This window comes from Agelaius phoeniceus, chromosome W, assembly GCF_051311805.1.
Source record: "Agelaius phoeniceus isolate bAgePho1 chromosome W, bAgePho1.hap1, whole genome shotgun sequence".
NCBI lineage: Eukaryota > Metazoa > Chordata > Aves > Passeriformes > Icteridae > Agelaius > Agelaius phoeniceus.
The window spans coordinates 391,097-406,777 of record NC_135301.1 but is presented as its reverse complement, the minus strand read 5'-3'; the positions used below and the strand labels follow the sequence as shown (position 1 = coordinate 406,777).

Here is a 15,681-nt window from a genome sequence, read left to right as displayed (position 1 = left end):
TGGAGTTCATTGCATCTTTCCCAGAACACAGCTAAGAAAAGAACAACTTCTTAGTATCTTATCATGCATTGTAAAAGTCAGAGGTTTAACCTTAAAAAAAGGATGTTAGCTGTTCCTTCCTTTTACCAGAGCTTACTGCTGTGTAACAACAGACATGCCTTGAGCTGGTAAGAAACCTTCCCTTCCAGCTACCATGTGCTGCAGTAGTACAAATGCTGTTTTGAAGAGGGTAGATATAGGAATCTTCAGTTTAAGTGAGGTACAATACAGGCCAGTAAGACTTTTGTGTGTCAGTCTCCTCAAAGGAAACAAAGCTTCTTCAAATGAAAACAGATGTAACAGAATACAGTTTTATCAATAGAAGCAAGAGGGCAACTGAGTGCCTGAAGACAAGCAAGTGCCTGAAAGACCATTAGGTGTTTAAATAAGGGGTTTTTGTACAAGATTTTTGCACATTTTCAACTTGCTCTATACCTTTAGAAATGTAGTGCCAGGACTTTGCAGCTACACTACAGTGGAAAAAAATCTCTTCTAATGCGAGGTTAAGACTCAGGTTACCAGTGGTGGCTGTAGGTTCAATCGTGATGTATTTACTGAGTTCTGCTCTCGAGGAGGAGGTAAAGGTTAACTTCTCATTAATGAATACAAGGAAAAGGGAAATCTCTTCAGCTAAGCAGTGTTTCTCAGCATTTCCCTTTGCAAAAATTAACAAGAACTGAAGACAGTGCTACCCAGTTAGATTCAGGATACAGTGAAGTGGCTCAGCAGGAGTTTAGGTGTGCATTTTAGTACAGCCTTAGTTGTGCAGGCGGTAATGATGGTAAAAGACAGAGCAGCAGATCCAAAATACATCAATATAATTCTACCCCAAAAATCTTAGAACAGCAGTGTAAGAAATTCTCAGCAGTAGGATGTTACCATGTTCTCAGGCAGTTCAAATGAGCCAAGCAGAGTTAGATACTCTCAGAGCTGAGTACAGAATTAAGTTACCTGAATACTCAATGACTTCCTCTGGGGTTTTTCCTTCGACTTCTCGTGCTATATTTTCAATGTCATCACGGCCCCACTTCTCATTGGCTTTGAGGAACTGGTTGAAATCTCTCTTATTCCAGTTAGTGAAGCCCTATACAGCAATCAAGAGGAAACATTGCACAGAGGTTCAGGATTTGTCCATCTCCGAATTTGATTCAACTGGTTTCTTGAAATTGCCTGTAACACTTCCATCATTCCACAGTGTTAAACCTTTTCTTTCTCTGCAGTTTAATTTAGTAGAACTCTTTTTATACTGCAGTCACTGTAGTCTCTCTATTTAAATACTGCAAAATGACTAGCACTAGTTCTTTATTTACCTAGTAATTTCTGGTAAGTTTTCAGCTGAAAAATTAATCCCTCCTCCTAATAGTCTCTCTGTGGGATTACTTTCTAAGAAAAAAAAATTGCTCAAGTGAAAGTAGTGTAATGGCTTTTGTTTTGTCAAAAAGGCCCCCCAAGTGCCTCACAGACACCCTCAGCCATTGCATCATTGCAGTGACCACTGCACGGTCACTCTCCCTCAGAAGGACTAAAGCCACCTTGTGATGGTGATTTTCAGCAGAGACACAAGTAGCACTGCTGAAGTCATGAGCTAAAGTAGGTTCATTTCATATTACCAGTAGCTTTTACAAGTAGTGGGAAGTAGCAAGTTCTGCCAGCCATGTTGTGATTTAGCCACAGCTTACTGGACTGTACTGATTCCTGACCTCTGTGATTCTGGTGTCTCCACAGTGAGCTGTTCCAGCTCATTACTACGCAAGCAAGAAATCCTGTCCTGTAATTCCGATCCCCTGCCAAAATACAACGTGTAAATAAAATATCCAAATAAGGCATATCAAGCATTCACCTGGTTTTAAATTATTTAAATATACAGGCTTCCTAATTATATACTTATTCAGCTCACACCCTCTTTTAGTGAGGGGAACTATCCACTACCAGATGTGGTTTAGGAAAACTGACTGTTCAGACCCCAGGATTCACTTCCATAAGGGTGTGAAACTGAGGCAGAATATGTGCATTAAATCATGTGGAATGCAGCACACCCAGCTCTGCAGCCATTCTGCAAGGTTTCATGGAAAGACACCACAGTCTATAGTGAATGCCAGACTAGGATTCAGGAGAATCCTTGGTGCACATTCCTCAAAGATATCCTATGACATAGGCCTATGACAAACCTAATGCTGGAAACTCTTTTCAGTCTGAACCAAACTGTGCAGATGTGTTAACTACGGCACATGCCGATCAGTGACCAAGAAATGCTCCCATAATGCTGTGAAACACAAAACAAGCTTTGGCTGATTTCAGTCTCACTGAAGAACCGACAATACCCGGGTTAGAAGTTTCTCTTTTTCTTCCAGTTCTTCATCATTAAGAGGTTCAGCCTCATCAATCTTAAGCTGCTCTTCCTTTTGTGCTTGGGCTGCATTTGGGAGATCAGGATTACGAGGTACCTGAAAGGTTTTGCACTTTATAAAACTGAATTAATTTTTCACAGATAATTACTAATTGTCACCTTTTTGTTAATATAACCTAATAGCTTCGACAGCTGAACATGATTTTATTTCATTTAAATTACTGTGAAAGGCTGGAAAAGTACTTATTCTCCTACTGTTGCATTAAACTGTTCCATTGCAAGAATTTAGAGAATAACACAGAAGGGACTGGACCTTAAAGATCACCTCTTTTCCAAGCCCCTGCTATGGGCAGGGTCACCTTCTGCTTAGACAAGGATGCTCAAAGGCTCGTCCAACGTGGCCTTGAACACTTCCAAGCAAGTGGAATGTGGGTCATCCACAGCTTCTCTGGGCAAATTGTGCCAGTGCCTCACCACACTCACAGTGAAGAATTTCCTTCCAATATCCAACCCAAACCTGCCCTCTGTCAGTTTAAAGCCGCTCCCTTGTAAAAAGTCCCTTTTCAGCTTTCCTGCAAGCCCCCTCTAGGTACTGAAAGGCTGCAATTTGGTTGCTCCAGAGCCTTTGCTTCTCCAGACTGAACAATCCCAACTCTCAGCCTTTCCTCCTAAGAGAGGTGCTCCAGCCCTCTGGTCAAGGAAATTCTTCAGTTACCTTGTAACCAATTGTTTTCCTGTCGTAGAGAATCTCTTTTTCCAACAGTTCAAACAGGCGAGGAGGAAAGAACTGGAAGTCCTGTACATTTGGCTGTTTTGGAGGCCGTGGAGCCTGAAACACAAAGCTTGCATTTGCTCCCTTTCACATCCAGAATCTGCTTGCTTGTAAGAAGTAATTTAAGTTTATGAGCAAACAAAAAGCATTATTGTTACAAAAATGCACTGTCTTAACTTGGGGGGAAAAAAGTCACACCATGCAAGACACACCAACCACCACAAAGAATTCTAAAAGTAAAAGAGCAGTGAGAGAAGGGGAAGAGAGGTCTTTTGGGAGGAGGTGGCTGGTGAAAAAGTCACACGTGTTTAAAGCATTAATCTTCCACAGGAAAATTTACAGCTGCTTAAATAAGAACTAGAAAAAACTTGATCTTAGCCTCCCTAACGTCTTACAAGTTTCATACTGTTCTTATTTTTTCTCACAGAAGTTTGTCTCAAGTCTTTTGGAAATTTTTTCTAAATTTAGATAGTCCCTCCACTTTATAAAAGTGAACAGAGCAGTTTTTATGACTCAAGACCTATTTGTTGCTTAGAGCTTCAGCCATTTACCATACATATTGAAAAACTTTATTTCTTTTGATTAGTCAACTCACCTTGGGTGCTTTTGGTTCACTGACTCGAAGAGCCTCTCTGAAGTAAGCATCCACAGCATAATTGGCTTTTCTTTCTCTTTTAGGGGGTTCAATCCACTCTGTAAATGCCAACTATAAAAACAAAACCCATCACCCCCAAAACCAAAAATTAAGTCTTGCAAGATCATGAGACCAGCTACAAGTTTTATGTAAAATTAGATCTACATCTACTTCATTATAAGTGTTATAAGTGTTATTTAAACTATTTTCATAGATGACACTGTATTTTACCCAATACCTCTTAAATAAGTATGACTAAAACATGCAATTCAGTGCATTCCTCCAAAAGAAACTTAAAACATTACCTTCTGTTTTTCTCTGTAGTCTTCCCCTTCAAAATTATACACGCTAGATTCAGTATCCATAGTAAAATTCCTAAGGGAGCTTTCACCCATCTTTGAAAGTTTTTCATTCATTTCCGCAGTCTTGGACAGGGGATACAGAAAAGAATAGTAGCCATTTGGATGGTACTTCATTATTTAACATCTCATTCCCAGATAGAACGGGAGCCATTTTGGAAGGCACGTCATTATTAAACACCTCATTCCAGAAAGGAGCCACTCTGAAAGGTACTTCATTTTAAAACATCCCATTGCCAGAAAGAAGAGGAGCCATTCTAGAAGGTACTTGACTATAAAACATCTTATTGACAACATCAGAAAAAACAGACACGATTGAGTAACACAAAAACCCTCTACAGCAAAAACCCCTTTTCTCTCCAGCTTGGAACCAAGTTATCATCCAGAGACTCACTATCTTGCCATCACATTCAAATCTACAGGTGAGCTTCCCCTTTTCAAACCTTCTCACCTTCTTTGCCCCTCTTTCCAAAATGTGATCAATATCTTCATCTGTAATCTCACTATCCTTTGAAGCAAACACGTGTGTTGCTCCATGTCTGATCATTTGCAGCATTTCATCCTTTCCAAGTTTATTCAGGTTTTGATCCACCAATCTTCCTAAAGATAAAAATGCTTGAGGATAGCAACTCACTGAAGAGTTTATGTTATGGAAGGAGCAATACAGGATTTTCTCCCCCTTATATTTCCACATACAAACTACATATTACTGATTCCAAGCAAGTCAACTAAGGTTACCTTACTTTTCTCTGTCTATTAGAAAAAGGAAAGGCATTCATTTAAATTTAAAGTGAAAGAAGAAACTGAGTGCTTTAAAAAGTCAAATCTGACTATATCCCACTAGGCAGGTAAGCAAAAAGTTAGTGAGGAAATGCCTACTCCTACAGTAAAACAAATTTCCAAGTGGATGAGGCCTTTGCACATGAACTCCCTTCAGAGTTCAGATGAGGCAAAAGCAACACTCCCACTGGTTCTTACTGGCTGATTGCACCATGATTTACAATGGGAGAAGAAGGGAATTTCATCCTAGATCCGAAGTGCCTTCATATAATACTTGCCTTGCTGGATGACTATGGAATCCAGGCGCAGTTTCATTTCTGCACGCTCCACTATCCTTTCCTCCACGGTATTGTCTGTAATAAACCTGAACACACGGACAGTCTTGGTCTGCCCAATTCTGTGCGCTCGATCCTGCCCAAAACAGTAACAAAAAAGTCAGCACTTGCCTTCCAGCATGACTACATAATGAGGTTTAAGATTTTCATTATTTACAGCACACAAATTTACAAAACAGAACAGCACAGGTTACTAAAATGTTTACAGCTATCCATGGCTACCCAAGATATTACATTTTTATCTACATTGCAGGTTTGGGGTTTTTTTTTTTCAATAACACTGACAGTGAGTGTGTCTCTATGTGTCATAGCTAAAAAACAGCAGGATTTGGGGTTTTTCATTAAATCACACACAGAGGAGAAGATTTGGATGCTTCTGACCTTAAGCAACCTTCTGTAGAATCAAAGCATGAAGAAATCATCTCTCTGCTGACCAAAAGCTGCCTTTCTCAAAATCCTTCAGTAGTGCCATGAATAGTTCAAGAAAAATACAATAACCCTGCCTCTCCTGACTAGTGAAACATGAACCACTGTGAGAATCAGTATTCTCAACACACACCTGTAGTGGGAGCTGGTACTGCCTCATTTGAGCTATTAGACACCAGTTCCTTCATTCTTTTGAAGTGATTTTTGCTAGAGTACTTGAGACCCACAGGTTAACTGAAATAATTTAAGACATTTCCAAGACTTCTCTCTGAAAGGCCTCATTTGTCAAAAAAAAAAAAACAAAAAAAACCCCAACCAAAAATCCAAAAATCCACTGGCAGTTTTTAGATAGCTTTGCTTTCTTAGGTGGTCACTAATGTCCTTGACATGTATCCAGGATGGAGATGCATCCACATCTACTTAAAAAAACCCCTAAGGATAGTTACTAAAATGAGATCCTTTCCTTACCATCACCATAAAAGCAGTTTTTGAAAACTTTAATTCAACTTTTCTTTATCTCATTTTCAAGATCGCAGGAAAAACAGTGAAAACACATTCACCTCCACTCCCCACAACAGCTTTATAGTTTTGGGATTAACAACCTAGATTTAATTCATTTTTACTTACTCAAGTAGGCTATTTGCATTAAACAATACTATGAGGTGTAGCACACACCCAGCATTTCCCACTACATAAAACACTGTATAACCCAAATGTGACTGAGGACTAATGGTTCCACACAGTGGAAGCTGCACTTGAACTGAAAATTAGTCTTACAAATCCTGCTCCTGTGCTAAAATGGGAAAATACCAATTTATTTTGGAAGTACACATTTCTAGCAAAGTACTGTGAGAAAAAGAAAAACAAAACCCCATAATTTCCATCTGGAATCTTACCATAGCCTGGAGATCTACTTGTGGATTCCAGTCTGAATCAAAGAGAATTACAACATCAGCAGTAGCCAGATCGATTCCAAGACCTCCTGCTCGTGTACTCAACATGAACACAAATTTTGAGCTGTCAGGATCATTGAATGCATTAATGGAAGCCTAAATCAATGAAAAGAATGTATCAGTTAAACAAAATGTTTTACAAGTAGTATTTTTACATAAATACAATCCCTGAAGTTGTAAATACCTGTCGCTCATTGTGAGGAGTTTGTCCATCCAGTCTGCAATATTCGTAATTTCTCCACATACAGTAATCTTCCAAAATATCTAGAACTCTTGTCATCTGCCTGAAGATTAGAACCCTTGAGCCTGTTTGGGTAAAAAGGTTTCTTATGCTTTCACCAAAATGTAAGATTAAACAAACTCTCCAAGTCTGCACTACCAGAAAAGGAAGGAGGGCAATTCCATGTACTAAGAAGAAAAGTCGTTTGAATTTCAGACCCAAACTACAATGCAGGGCTGCAGCTGCTGCTGCCACAGCACATCCATGCCATAGGACACGTTTGTCTTACCCTGATATGTCACTGTCTAATTAATGGCTGGCTTCTCCTTTTCATTTTGTGTTGTACTCCTCAAGAAAAAGTTCCCAGACATGGCAGAGTAAGATGGTAGCACAAATATAAAAACATTATCAAGTATAAATAATAAAATTTTGAAGTATTTGATTGTTTTGGATTTAAGATCTCTAGAAATAAAGTGAATTCTTCTTAAGTACTTGCCAGTTTACTGCCAAGAACAACTTAAATAAAAAAAAAAAAAAGAAAAGGTTCAGTACTTTATGCATATACACTCAGCCATTTCCAGTCTACTGGAGAAATTTAAGTAAAACACAGGATATAACAAAGTTTCTACTTCCTTTTGTCCTTTGGACTCAAGGGTTAATACTGAACTCTCTTGTTTAAGATGCTAATTTGATTTGAGACCAGTCCAGTATTAATTACAACACCTCATCAATAAACCTGATATCAGGAAGAAACCAAGATCAAAAAAGCACAGTAACCACTGAATTGCTTGGTTTTCAGTCTTGAGTTATACAGTCACAGCTGCTTGGATGATACCTAGATACAAAGTACAGTTTACTTCTATACTACAGAAGGTTGAGGTTTGGACGTGGTTTTGTTTTCCTGCAAAGTGTCCCCACTCACAAACCTACATCCAACTTCTTTAGCAAAGTTACTACTGTAAGCATACTCAAAAAATAGTGAGCTAAAAATTTATTCCAGTGTCAAAAACTCTGTTGCAAGTGACTTTTACAGTAATCCATTTCAAAGCTCAAATAACTTTAAAACAACTCAAGAGTTCCCCCATGTCTGAGTGTTTATAGAATACACAGAAAAACCTCAGGTACTGTTCAAAATCACATCCAGCAAGAAAGACCAACATTTCACACAGGATTTGACTTGAGCTATGTATGAGGACTCTGAATCTGAAATGGTCCTTCATGGCAAATCAAAGGCGTGGCTAAAATACTACATAATTATATTTCAGATAGCTAAGAAAACTATGAAAGAAAATCTAAAGCCCCAATCAAATGATGTTTTTATGGTGTGAACTTAGCTGCGATGAAAAAGTGGGAAAAAAAAAGAAATCAAAACACTTCAACACAAAAAGCCATAATGGACTATTGATCCAAGCTGGTATCATACTAGAAACCAACAGTAATCCTGGCTAAAGTCCGCTGGGTTTTGCTCAGAATACACAAAAATATTACTGAACCAAAAAACTCTCAAAACCCCAGAAAGGAGATGTATACCTTGTTCTTTCAACTTAGGCAGCAATTTGTCTAGAAGTACCATTTTGCCACTGTTAGTGACCAAATGCATGTCTGTTGTGTAAGGTGGGCCAGGCTCTGCTCCATCAAAGAGGTACGGGTGATTGCAGCATTTCCGCAGCTGCATCAGGATGTTCAGCAGTCTCATCTTGTCCAGCTTCCCAGCTGAGTTCAGGATATCTATATCCTTCATCAGGATTCGGGTATACCTACAGCACGGAAAGAAAAAAACCCTTCTGTTCACTCTAAAATGAAGCTGGGGGATGACTTACAAGCTGCATCTTTTGCTGGTGCAGAGGGAGGAGGAGGAAAGGTTTGAATACATGTAAGCCAGGAAAAGCCTGTGGGAGACAGAACCTGCCCTCAGCATCATGGCAGCCATGGGACATGGTTTGGGTGTCATTCTTTTGCCTCTGGGCAAGTCAGAAATGTAGCACAGACTCACAGAATCGATTGGGTTGCAAGAGAACTCTGAGATCATCAGTTCCAACCTTAGGCTAAACACCACCATCCACTGGGTGCCACATCCAGCTGTTTCCTCAATACCTCCAGAGATGGTGAATCCACCACCTGTCTGAGCAGTCTATTCCAATGCTTGACAACCCTTTCCATTAAGAGATTCCTCCTGATGCTTGACCTGAACCTCCCTTGGTGTAGTTTGAGGCCATTTCTTCTTGTTCTGTTGCCTGGGAGAAGAGGCTGATGACCCCCTCGGCTGCACCCTCCCATCCAGGAGTCGTGCAGAGCAAAAAGGTTCCTCCTGAACCTCCTCTCCTTTAAGCAAGAAGTTAAGCAAGTTTTCATAAGTCTTTAGGCTACAAATACTGTCTAAAGCTCACCCTTCTCTTCATTTAATCAGGTAAATCTCCCTGACATGCATGGTTCTGTCATAGCAGTGTCAGAAAGAAACAGGAATAAACTGGGAGTATACCAGAGAGAATAAATTGAGTTCTACACAACCTCCAAGTCACAGACAGCACATTCCTTCTGAGCCTGAACCACAGCCCAGTCAAGCACATGCATTAATTACCATTCTCGCTGCATTTTGCTGAGGCCCACATAAATTTTAACTTCCTTCTTTGGAGGCAAGCTTTTCTCCACATCCGCCTTGATGCGACGGAGAAGGAATGGTCGTAGCACCTGAAAGAGGTTCACCATTAAATGCATTTTGGAAACTGAAACACTGATCAGGTCAATGGATGAAGCAAAGAGCAGATATTCTCTATCACAGATACATGATCTAGTGTTAGACAATCTGAAAAAAAAAAAGCAACCTCTATGGAGAAATTATTTGCTATACATAGGATATACATGTGCTTTATTTGAAAGACTCAAAGATTAGGTCAAAATGATCTTTGACATGGTTCTGTGTCCTTGGACTTAATTTTGCTTGACTGAAAAGTTGTGGAATAATCTCTCTCATCCTAATAGTCTATCATAAGAAGTATTAGAAGAACTGTTTGGGATTTAACTTAGGTAAATGTAACCCTTGTATAAAAGGCAAAAGGACTCACCATAGGAAGGCGCTCCACCAGTTTTTGATCCCCTAGACAGTTGTTGGTATCAAATCACGAATCAAAATCCTGTATCAACAAAATCATTGGTTTATAAGAGGCTTCCTTTCAAGGTACAATAGCATCACAATGGTGAACAAATACAACTCTCATATGGCCAGGAAGTAAAAGAACAAATGACCTTATTTGGCCTATTTTATGAAAAGCTTTATAACAAACATTTCCAACTCAATCTATCACTTATCAGTAACTGACACCACTAACTATACATATCCAGGTCTACTTTCAAATTGGGAAAACCAGCAAAATTAATTTGATTCAGAAACAAAAGACTTACTTCAGCTGAGTTAAAGACATCTGGCAAAAGGAAGTTGAGAAGTGCCCAGAGTTCATGTAATTTTGTATGTAAAATGTTGTATGTAAAATCATGTAAATAAAATTGTTCTGAAGTGGAGTTCCAGTTAATAGCAGTCGGTTGGTAGTCTTGAATTCCCTTACAATTTCTGATAACTGAAGGACAGTGAGACATGTCCAAATATCAAACATATATATTTAAACATTACTAGTCCCTACACCATCAACTAAATAACCCACACAGATCTCTTGCTTAGTGTAAAATAAATTACCTTTGATTTTTCATTTTTAATCCTGTGGGCCTCATCTATAACAAGGTATCTCCAGTTGAACTTTTTGAATACTGACTTCTCTTTGATAAGCATTTCATATGATGTTACACAGACATCCCATTCTCCAGGCAGCAACACATCTCTCACAAAGGCAGCCTAGGTAACAAGGTGACAGCTGGTAACTGAGGCTTTGTCAAATTTAAAGGGAGTTAAGTTCCACTTTTTCCACAGGGAAAAGTCTAAGTACATGATATGATGTCCTCTGCCCTATGCAGGTCCATGATGCTCAATAAATAAGGGGAATTTCCTCAGTCAGAGACATAAAATCAGAGTGTTGCACCTATGCAAGGAGCAAATGATGTTTTGAAAAATGGGGCTCTTACACTGTATTATGTATAACACTTCTCCCCATCGCCGTTCATCCATCCAGATAAAATGGAACCTCTTTCCTCTTCAAATGTCAAATATGTAATAGATATTTGGAAATGGAAAGGATACCTTAGGGTACATGCTAATGTACTTCCTTCAATTAGGTTTTATGATTATGACCTTTATTCCAACAATAATTTAATGTTTTAATTAAATTTGCAACCATTTTCATTGCTGCAAGATGTCCTTCATCTCCCTCTACTGTAATTCAATGGAGTGGTTTTCAATCACAATCAGCAATATCTAACAAGAAATTTTAATACCTCTTTTCAGGAATCTAAAATGGATCTTTCATGTTTTAAAACAAACTTCATACCAGTGCTATGGCAAGGAATAATTCCCACCTCTACTGTAAGCAAATAATACACATTTTCCATTTTGGCAACCAGATGTGGAATATTAAATGTTAGTTACAAAAAGAAAATGAAAAGACTTAAACTCCTTTAAGTAAGAATGAGCAAAGTTGAAAAAATTAAAAATTAAACTAATAATCGCACCTTGGTAAAGAATATCCATTGGTAATTACAATGTCTCTTGACTTATGACATGTTTCTGACTAAACATCAAAATCTGAATGCAGGTTACTGGGTTCAGTCTTCATATATCTTTAACATCTCTGATTTTCAAGAATTCATTTGCTCAGAAAATATCCATTACATTTGAAATAATAATCATATTTGAACACCTTTTGACAATATTGTGATCTGCCCAGCCACAGACATTCAAAGGAGTGACTTACACAATGCAAAAGATTTCTGGAAATAGGTTACAGCAGAATATTACTTGTGCACTTACCAAAAATGCCAAAAATGTTGAAAATAGCATTTATTCTTTTGAAAACATCAGTCTAGCATTTCTTCTTTGCAGCAATTTCTTCCCAAATCCACTCTTCTTGTTTCTGTACAGATGATTTCTTTTCAACCAGGGTTATGTTGCCTACGATAACAGCAACAAGGATGTTCAGGAAAGGGGAAAAAAAACACCAGAAAAAAAATGTACAGAATATTTAATTTGCAAGAAGAAAATAAACTACTGCTTTGCATTCTTTATGTAACAGCAGCAACTCTGCACACATTTGCACAGAAGGGGGAAGCACAGCAGCAGAAACAGGAAAACAGTTAATATTAACTCATCACCTTAGAAAAATAAAAAAATAGACAGTATTTTCCTCTTTCTTGCACATAGATTTAAAATTTCCTGGAAGGACATCCTAGACTTGCACCTCTTCTTTGGGTATTTTACTACAAGTCTACAGCTTGGCCTGCTCATCTTGCCCAATGACATGAGATACATGTGCTGCTTTTGACAGAACAGCGGGACATTTTTCTGAACAAACTCAACCACTGCTCCACTGCTTTGCCTGGCCATGTGCATATTTGGATTATTTTTGTGCCAACAATGCAAAATATTTTTTCCTTAATGACAGGTTTTATTTTTTATTTCTGCTGCCTCTAGTTATGAAATTCTCCAGAGAACCATTTACATGAGACAAAACTGATTCTCAGAAAATATATCAGAAATACCAAAGTAAGGAGAATGCATAATCTAGTGGATGAAAAAGATAAAATACCTTATCTACTTTGTGTCATATTCTGGCAATCAAATTATTGCACTTGCAGTATCCATCTCTGTCAATAGGATGGGTCACTGGCTTCTGCATTAAAAGCTCAGTTTAGCAAAATCATCACTATTTCTCAAAAAAAAAAGTTATGATCTCATTGAAGTCATGTAGGACAAATGAAATCACTGTTTTTTCAGGGAATTATTTGTCTCTCCCTCTTGGCGTGGTGTTGCCCCTTTTGAAGAAATGTATCTTAAATACTGTTTATTTTCTTTCTCTTTAAACTTGCTGTTAAGGCATATGCTTGCATCCCAGACACTCTTCATTAAACATTCCTGTGCTGATGCACAAGCATCATTACTCCCAGAAGAGTGGAGAAGTTTGAACTACCTCAAACATCACAGCAATTAAGGAGATCCACAGCTAGAGGAGATCCAGAAAAGCTTTTCATTTTGAACATCAAGTCTCATTATTCATATGCAACCAGCAAACCAGGTCATTGTTGCATTTATCCAACCAAGTTCTTGTCAAAGGGTGGGAAGGAAACTTGGAAAGGCTGAACTTGGGGCTCAGGAATCTGCTCCCAGCCTGCCTTCTGCTCCAAGTCAAGCTTGAACACCAGACAGCCACCGGTTACCCTTCAAAAGGAAGGTCAAGCTAATTAGTTGAGAGGATCTATAGAAGCATTTTATAACAACCAAATTAATACTAAATGAGTTCACAATGATTCATATTATTCCTGAACAATTAAAAATGACAGGGCCATTATTTTAAGTCTTGGTCCAGTTTACAGCTACCTATCCCACACCAGGAGATGTGCTGCTGAGCTAAAAATACATTTCATCATTGGGAGCAATGAATCTTGGGAGGAGTGGTATTTAAACCATCAGATATTTATGTGCAGCAAAAAGTGAAGCTCAATAAGTTTTCTGCCCTTTGTAGTTTTCTGCCCTTTCTAACAGATAAACTTGAAAATCCTAATCCCAGTCTCTTCTGTATAAGTCTCTTACAACTGAAATTTATTTATTGATTTTTGTTGTTTCTCACCAAACTGGGAATTGTAAAAATTTCATGGTTTGCATTTAAAGTCTGAATACATTGGACTTCATCTCCTAGCCACTGAATCTGGTTTGATAACCAGAGATAATTAGTAGCTTACATATTTAAAACAGAATTAGTGAAATCAGCAATGTAAAAAACATTCACTAGAAATTGATCTATTTTTCAGACAATTTTTTTGTTTTATTTTGGGTCTGCTTGTTCATTTGTTTGTTTGTTCCATAAGGGATAATAGATTTTGTAAGAAATTGAGACCCATATCATATATTTCTCTTCAATGCAACATAACTCAGTAATTCTAAGTTATATTCTATCCATTGCTGGTTCCGACTTTGACAATTTTTTGCAGCTCTGAATAATAATTTTAAATACAATTCTGGTGTCTCTTTCTAAAGAACACCTTTATTCTTTCAGGCAGGTGGAAGGTTAGTGCAGCCTGCCTGAACAGCAGATGGCCAGCAGCAAAGCTTTTCCCTGCTGACATGATTATAAAGGGAGCACACTGCTTTGAAACTGAGTTTGCTACTGCTCATAATCATAATCTACTGATTGATTTATAAAGCTCCACCTGAACATTTGCAGAATTTTACATCAAAGACATTTTTTCTTTCATATAAAAATACAGGAATTATTCTGAAAAAAGCATGATCCTGCAACATAGACCTTCCAAAGCATCCAAAGTCAAATCTCAAATGTTCCTGGTTTCCATCAGTAAAAATTTTTATTTTTCAGTAATATCTATCACGAAGCTGCCATTAGTTTTACCAGTCCTGATACTGATTTTCATGGCATTTTAAATAAAACTGAAACATTGTCCTCTAATTTTGCTTCTCTCAAGTAGTAGGATTAAAAACCATATGATTGTACATGTGAAAAAATTATGTTCAACTCTCAGTCACCCATTGTCCTTTCTCAGGTTGCTGTTATGTGACGTGGTATTTTGCTACCATGGAATATCTCAAACTGGAAGGGACACAGAAGGATCAAGTCCAGTTCTGTGCTCCTCACAGGACCACCTAAAGTTAAGCAGCATGACTGGAGCATTGTCTGGATGCCCCTTGAATTCTGACAGGCTTGATGCCTATTATATTATAGAATATATATTTTAATGTAATTTGCATCAATGTATACTACAGGCCGATCTCTAAGTCTGACCTAATTGTCAAATATGGTATTAATAATCTTCTGACTTATTATAAGAAACATTTTGCAGATGTTTCCCACAAAAATTTAAAGGCAATGTTAGAGATTCCAATAAAGCTTATTCAAAGCAGCTATGTCTCATATTTAATTTCATATTCTTCTAAAGCACCAAGTGCCCTGGCCTATTCTGTTTTCTTAGGAATCTGTGGAACACTATATTATTTATAAAATGTAATTAATTTTCGTTCAATCTATCCATTCATGGTGGCTTAAAAGAAAAAGCTATAATCCACCTTACTGCTTTTGTTGCATGCTCACTATTTACATTTTTGTGTAAAATCTCATTATTCAGACTGCTGATTGAATAACTTTGAAGTGCTTTGTGTCTCATTAGCAATGCTGCTCATTATGCAGAGTATGATGACTAATGGAAAGCCTTTGCCTCACGGCTCCAGGTGATGGAGATTTTTTTTATCATAAGCTACTGTTCAGACATGAAATGATTATAGAAGTAACAATAAATAATTAAAAACTTAATTACAATTTCCTTTCAAGGATTGTCACCACTTTGCTGGTGTTTAGGTTTTGTTGTGATGCTGAATGCGGGTGTTCCCTTCTAAATGCACATAGTCTGGTATGACAAATATCAACTCCAAAAACGATACATTTCTATCAGTGACACAAAGTAAACAAGGGGGAGAAACCTCTGACAAAGGTTTTGAAAATGCTACAGTCCCTAATCCTTTAGATCAACACAGGCCAATTGCCTCAAAGTGGGAATCCTAATACTAATAATGCTTCCTTTAAACCAAATAATGCTCCAGATAGCCTCAAGATATGGAAAACTTGCATTCCTTACATTAAAAAACATAATATTATATTTTTTCTTTTTCTGCATGGAAAAATACATCCCAACAAGGTGATCTATGCAATAGT

The 15,681-nt window shown here is 37.8% G+C and overlaps 1 protein-coding gene across 1 annotated transcript; it reads right to left on the bottom strand.

Annotated features, from left to right (window-relative positions):
- Positions 1 to 2,324: 2,324 nt before the first annotated feature.
- LOC143696564 (SWI/SNF-related matrix-associated actin-dependent regulator of chromatin subfamily A member 5-like) lies at positions 2,325 to 7,236 on the bottom strand. Its single transcript, XM_077193132.1, has 9 exons — positions 7,212 to 7,236; positions 6,830 to 7,149; positions 6,589 to 6,741; positions 5,206 to 5,342; positions 4,603 to 4,747; positions 4,098 to 4,217; positions 3,754 to 3,864; positions 3,102 to 3,215; positions 2,325 to 2,483 (listed from the first exon to the last, which is right to left on the bottom strand). The coding sequence occupies exons 1-9, from the start codon at positions 7,234 to 7,236 to the stop codon at positions 2,340 to 2,342; spliced, it is 1,269 nt and encodes a 422-aa protein (XP_077049247.1). The 3' UTR covers positions 2,325 to 2,339.
- Between the last annotated feature and the right edge of the window lie 8,445 nt (positions 7,237 to 15,681).